Here is a 6,874-nt window from a genome sequence, read left to right on the forward strand (position 1 = left end):
TTCCACTCATACTAATTCTTTGGGCAGTTTGTCATTCATAGAATTGTTACTCATTTGCTAAGCAACAGCAAAGGAAAAGACAAAAGATTTCCAGCATAGCAGGCCCTTGCCTAGCCCATATGTCAACGTTTTCTTCACTCTCTACATTTTCACTTACTTTAATATGTATATGCAGCCTCCTACTTAACCTATCATACCTCTCTTATAACCAAAAACATGTGTACTCTCTTCCTCACCCAGGGCTTCACATCTTTGCTTCCACTTCCAAGTCTGGGATCTCTGAGTGGTGTCCATTCCATTTCTAGTGAAAAACTCCTCGTGTAAAAAGATGGTTCAGCTGCTGGGCATTTAAAAAGGATGGGGGGATTATAAACCAGGTCAAATCACCAGGCAGATATTCAGTAACTTTGATTGTGAGTAGATATGCAAAAGCTTTCTAAAGCTGCTTTTGTAAAACCACAAACAGGTTGGTGACATGGGTAGTTTTTACTGCTTAGGATAATTTAATCCTCATTTGGATTTGTTTGGGGGTCTAACTAAATATCTGTTTTATTATGCTTTGCAGTAAAAATAGTATTGTTAAATTTTAAAATATCACTTTTGGCATTTGCCAAGTGGATCTTCATGTTAGAACAGTAAAGTTGGACCTTCTGTCTTATGGCCAATGTGGTACTGATTTGTAATCCACTGAGGATGGCATTTCAGTGGAAATAGGTTGATAAATAGGATTGATAAACCTTTCCGTAGTAGTTTTAGCACCTTTCTGGACTCTTTAACATCTTCTGTGTTCTACTGAGGTCATGACAGTCTTCATGATCACCTCCTCTCTTCTTCAGGGAGGACTCCTGGCATTTAACTGTTGGATCAAGTTCTTGAAACACATATTCCTTTGGAATGTTGTTCCTCTTTTCTGCCCAGGCTCTACTAGTTACTCTCTGACAGTGTTTGCTTAGATCTGGATTGTTGATACCTATGCCTGTGGTTCACTGCACAACAGATCCAGCAGGTTGGTGATTCTTCTGACCGGAAGCTCTTCTTCTTGTTCTATATTTGGTTTGTCCACATGTTTCTCCACCTTTCTTCGCTTTCTGAAGGGACTAGGACCACACTACCCCTGCCAGATATTTTGTGGCGTGCTGGAACTTTCTATGGGTGTAAGTTCCTGATTTTCCTGTACTCTTGAAAAAACTTCATGGACATGCCATTAACTTTAATTGACAATTTATTTTTAAGAAGTAATACGTAGCTGTGATCATAAGTGGAATGTGCTGAAATTTTAGTAGTGGGGATTAGGTTATAAAAGAACGAAACCTGTGGAAAAGCCAGAAGAGGGTTTTCTGATGAAATCTCAAAACTGTTTATCTGTAGTCTCTGGTATTACTATCCTCTACTAATTATATGGGGCCCCATCACTGAAACTCTCTGCTTTAGTATTTATGTTGCACTGGGTAGAGGGAGTTGGAGTCTCTTTTTGTAATCTGGTGCTTTAATTAGATATAGCTGATAGTATTGATCATCTAGACCTGTATACAATACAGCCAGTTCCAAGATGTGTCCCCAGAAAACTGGATGACCAGTCACCACAGGCTACACCTATCCCCAGGTGGTGTAGCCTCTACCTTGTATGAGTATCCAACCATGGTTCCTATGTTCACATGGGAAGATGGGATGACTACTGTGTTTGGAGTATTGTTCTCTGTTACTGCTGGATAAAGTCCAGTTGCATTTTTTTATGCAAGGAAGACTGAAGTTTCTAGCTTTAAATGAAACTATAAAATTGTGGGGGGGTTGTGTTTATGAAACATTCAAATTGGTCAGAAGACACTGAATGAGAAAAAAAATGTTTAAGTAAAAGATGGAGACTAGTTTAAAACAAGAGTTAAATTGAAAACAGCAGCATTAGTTCACACCCTTAAAAGCTGAGCAGCCTCTTGGGTTGCACATCATCCTAGGGATCCATCAGTGATGCAGCAGCAATTTGAAACTAGGGCTCTTTGGTGAGTAGCTTATGTTAAGGCAGAAAGATAGAAATGGGCTTGTACTATCTTGTGAATAATAGGTTAAAAAACACTTCAAGAGACATTTGGGTGGTGTTACATATGCCACAGGGGCCACTAACCTGTGTGGAATTCCTGCCAGCCAAGCAGGAACACTTTGAGCATTGAGAAACCATTAGTCATAGACAGCTGGACCGAGGTAGGTCAATACAGAGCCATGGGTCCTTCGTGAGATGCCGTATCAAGCGTGCTGAAGAAAGGCATTCTTATTCTGTTCAGACTGCTCTCACAAAACTACTTTAAACTGGCTGTGTCAGCGTCTGAGGACTCACTTCCTGCTCGTTAGCTGCACACCTTCTTGTTCTGTCCTCACAAGGACTCTGAGGTCTCTGAGGCCTCTTTTATAAGGGCACTAATCCCATTTGTGAGGTACCCTCATGACCTAACCGCCTCCCAAAGGCCCTCACCCCCTAATATCACATTGGGGGTTAGGATTTCAACATACGAATCTGGTGAGGGGACACAAGAATTCAGTCCACACACACAACTTCTAATAGCCTTCAAATAAAGGTGCATTATATTGGTCAGTTCCAGTTGCCCTGCAGGAAAGTGTTGGTCATCATTAATTTTATAACATATGAAAAATAGGCTTATATGGATGTCCATACAGAAAAAGGCACCTTCACTAGGACGAAGATCTGGAAACTACACATTTTAATCTCACAATGAAAGGGCATCTAAAATTCCAGCTTAGGTCCCTCAATGACTGACACTGGAGGTTGATCTCTTCATTACTTGCTTCTGGTGGATAGGCCACGGGCTCTATAAGGACACATAAATATGCCACTAATAGAGGAGTCCAGCGATGACGTAGAGGGGTGGGATAGGGAGGATGGGAGGGAGACTCAAGAGGGAGGGGATATGGGGACGTGTACGCATATGGCTGATTCCCTTTGTTGTGCAACAGAAACTAACACGGTCTTGTGAAGCAATTACACTCCAATAAAGATCTATTACATAAACAAAAAATAAGGGAGCCCAGCCCCAGGTGTATTTGGTCATGTTTATCATTGAAGGGAGCAGATAAGGGGGAGAAAGTGATTGGGATTAATGATAACTCACCTTCCATGAGACTCTCGTTTGCTCTTTGGTAAAACTTAGGAAGAAAACAAGAAAAAAATGTAAATGAATATGGCCCATTTCATGAAATGGGAGTGGAGGTGGGGCAGGCAAAGTGTAGATTATTTATCCAGGAGGCAAACCATAAAGGGGGGGGGAATACAAATACCAACTCTAAAGCAACACTAAATATATGGCCGAGGGAGGCTTAGGAACCAAATATCTAGGTAGAATTCTGGTCGATAGTTCTTTTTCTTGTATGGTTTTCTTTTTTTTTTTTTTTCTTCTTGTATGGTTTTCTTTTTTTTCTTTTTTTTTTTTTTTCTTCTGGTATGGTTTTCTTAATCCCCTTGCTTTTAACATTTGCTTCCATTTTTCAAGGTTGGAGGGCCTCACATCACTCAGCCAGATGTGCTAGAACCTGATTGAAATATGGGCTTACTTCCTCTTGTGGAAAACAGTACTCCATCTACCAAACATCTGGGACAAATTAGACTATAATTGGTTTCCTACTGCCCCCCAATTTACACACGTATAATTTAAACGATTTAGTATAATTTAAATAATTAGATGATCTAATGATCTAGAACCATCGAATTCCTAACCTAATCACCCGAATGCAATCAATCCACCACCTACCTAGCTTCGATTTCCCCAGATGATAAGAACAAAATCTTAATTTATACAACATATATCTCAACTTAAAAAAAAACAACAAACACAACTTTTCTTTTACGTAGGTGGTTCTTAAACTTTGCCATGCATCAGAATCAGAGGAAGTGCTTCTTATAACACAGATTTCTGGGTCCCAACCCGAGAATTTCTGATTCAGTAGGTCTGGGGTGGATTTTGGGGGTTTGCAGTGATTCTGCTGGTCCGGGACCACAACCTGAGGACCATAGCGCTAGAACGGTTTTAAGTATTTAAATGGAATTAACTTATAATATATCTGGCTCACAAAAGTTCTAAGTTCTTGCCTTAAATTGTGCCAAACTTTTAATTTTAAATCAAATTAGGAGAGGAAGTTTGTGTTGGGCAGAGTCTGGCAGCCAGAGCTGAACGAGATGCGTGAGAAGGTGTGAAGCCCCGCCCCTTCCCCCGTCCCCGTCCCCCACACCCCATCCCGCGCTCCTCCCTGGTATTTGAGCCCACCCCGGCTTCTCTCCGCTCAGATCTTCCCAGGGGAGAGCAGCGTTCAGTCTGGGTTGCCTGAGCCACCTGCACTTGGTCCTTACAGAGTCCTCCCTGTGTGGAACCCGATTCAGAAGACAGAGGACAGAACACTTGGTAAGTCTGTGTCTTTTGTTTGTTTATTACTGCATTTGTCTCGAGACCGCGATCCACCCCCCCCACCCAACCCACCCCCGTCCTGCCACACACACACACAGCACACTGCTCTCCATTTGTGGGGTCATTAAAAAAAAAAAGGAGGAGGCTCTGGGAGCTGCAGGCTCCTCAGTCATGTCTTCATCTAAAGAGAGTGAAGTCCCATCTGGCTTCTCCCCTGAAGGCTCCCCCAGCCCTGACTCACCAAACTACATGCTACTCTCTTACCATCCCCAGATTTCTGCAGGAGTCAGCCCATCGCCCACAGGAAACACCTACTAACTCACAGAACTCACCAACTTCCTCCCCCATGTCCCTTATCTTTTCACCCACAGCCCTCAGAGAATCCCGTGTCCCCCAGCTACTGTCACACACTTTGCCCGCAGAAGGGACACTTCTAATGGCCGACTTTACCACATTGGCCACTGGCACCCCTTGGCTTGGCAGTGTGACCCTCCTGCCTGATTCCACAGAGGATCCCTTAATCCAGAGAGCAGGTGGGAATGACAGAGGTAGGAGCACCTGATAACAAGTACCACCTCATCCTTCTCCCCGATACCGTGGCCTTGAAGCCTAGAACCAACCACAGTGATTGTTTGGGCCAAATAGTAGAGATACATAGTACATACAACTCCAAATGTCATTTGTTGGAGGATGCAGGTTACCATGTTAGGCTGACCAATGAAAAGTAAGGAGCAGAAGAAGTGGAGAATGAGAAATGAGCCGAAGGTAGCTGAGTACCCAGTTTTTGACCTTGACAGTGGAGGTTTCTTGATCTTTCACAAAGATCCCGAGAACCACTGCTGTGAGTACAGACAAGGAAAGAGCAGTGCAGGCCAGCACCATCCCTACAGTGTCTTCAAATGCCAGGAAGGTCACGATTTTGGGGAGACAGCAGTCTCTCAGCGTTTGTGTACTAAAGACTTGAGCACGCCACACTGTTTCATATCTGAAAAAACAAAAGCAAAGAGGATTTCACATTGAACAATTCATGCTTATTCCCATGACGTAATCATTATCACATTTTTTATCACTGAAAATACTGTCCACCTCTGACATGATTTTTGGATACAAAAATCACGTGTCACGCTGGAGAACCCCTGAGCATAATAAAGTAGTTGTTACAGAGACTATATCAAGGTTAATACTGTCCACTTCTCTATCGGAGGTAATGCTTTCACCCACAATCATCAGAAAGTTTTATTCCACATTTGGGGTGGCTTTTGCTGTTGTTTCGTTGGTGTGTTGGTTTAACAATATCATCAAGGTTCACTTTGATTTCGTCTCTCTGCTGTCCACAAGAAATGCTTCAATGTATGGTTTCTTCTCAGAGTTATGTGATGTGGTCCACAGCTTTATCATTACCATTTGAACTGAGAGAGAAAGGCATCCTGTAACTTTTCCAGAGGAGCAAGGAAGAAATTTTCTAAGAATCCTCTACCACCCACATCCTTCAATGTGAGGGGTGGATGTAGATATCATTCAGTCAACGAATCAACCTTCAACCTCCGATTTTCCTGCACTCCGATGTTTCTGCGATGGGGCAGCGGGATTTAGGGAAGAGAACACAAGCTTTGAAGCCAAGAATTGCTGATTACAAATTCGTTTCAACATTTCATGGGCATCTTACTGGCTGTGTTACTTGGGTAGGTCATAGCAGATGGAATTAAGGTTACGAATCTGATGCTCTTAATGTAAGGAGATTACCCTGAGTACTGGTGGCCCAACATAATCACAAGTATCCGCAGAAGTGTCAGGCCAGAGTGATCCATTGTTGGTTTTAAAGATGGAGGGAGAGGACCACGTCCCCTAGGCATCAAAGTGAGGTTTCTGAGAATAAGGAGTTAGTATAACTGATTGATACGGTTGCCATGTGGACAGATCCTCATTTGTATTCCAAGTGGGCTAAATGGGAAAAGAAAGGGAAGAAAATATAACTTCGGGGGAAGCACCATATGGCAGATTATATTTTCCAACGAATCCTCTAAAATCCATACTTTTCTTACACTGTGACTTTAACATTCCTCCCACTGAGAGGTTGGGGGAGGGGCGTTGATCTTCTTTGCCCTTGAATCTGAACTGGCTTTTGATGATGATGACAGCAACACTATATGTGACTTTCGATGCCAAATCATAAAAAGTGATGCAGCTTTCCCCTTGTTCTCTTGGAGCGCTCGCACTTGGAAGACAGCCGCCGTGCTGTGAAGCAGGCTTGGAAACCACGTGGAGAGGCCACGTGTAGGTATTGTAGTTGACAGCCCCAGCTGAGGTCCCAGCTGACCGTCTCCACCAACTACCAGTCATGTAATTCCATTCCCCAACTGTCAAGTTACCACCCAGCCTGTGGGTCTTCCCAGCTGAGGCTCCAGACATCATGGAACAGAGGAAAGCCATCCTTGCTGTGCCCTTTCCAATTCATGACCCAGAGAACC

General features: G+C 43.2%; 1 protein-coding gene across 1 annotated transcript in view; it reads left to right on the forward strand.

Annotated features, from left to right (window-relative positions):
* ZNF180 (zinc finger protein 180) overlaps window positions 1-6,874 on the forward strand; it is a 34,591-nt gene extending 27,717 nt beyond the window's left edge. The window contains exons 5-6 of the mRNA XM_032613057.1: window positions 4,354-4,403; window positions 5,774-6,874. Of these exons, the coding sequence (XP_032468948.1) occupies window positions 4,354-4,403; window positions 5,774-5,839 (116 nt within the window). The 3' untranslated portion in view covers window positions 5,840-6,874. The remainder of the gene's footprint in view (window positions 1-4,353; window positions 4,404-5,773) is intronic.

Source organism: Phocoena sinus, chromosome 19, assembly GCF_008692025.1.
Source record: "Phocoena sinus isolate mPhoSin1 chromosome 19, mPhoSin1.pri, whole genome shotgun sequence".
NCBI classification, from domain to species: Eukaryota; Metazoa; Chordata; class Mammalia; order Artiodactyla; family Phocoenidae; genus Phocoena; species Phocoena sinus.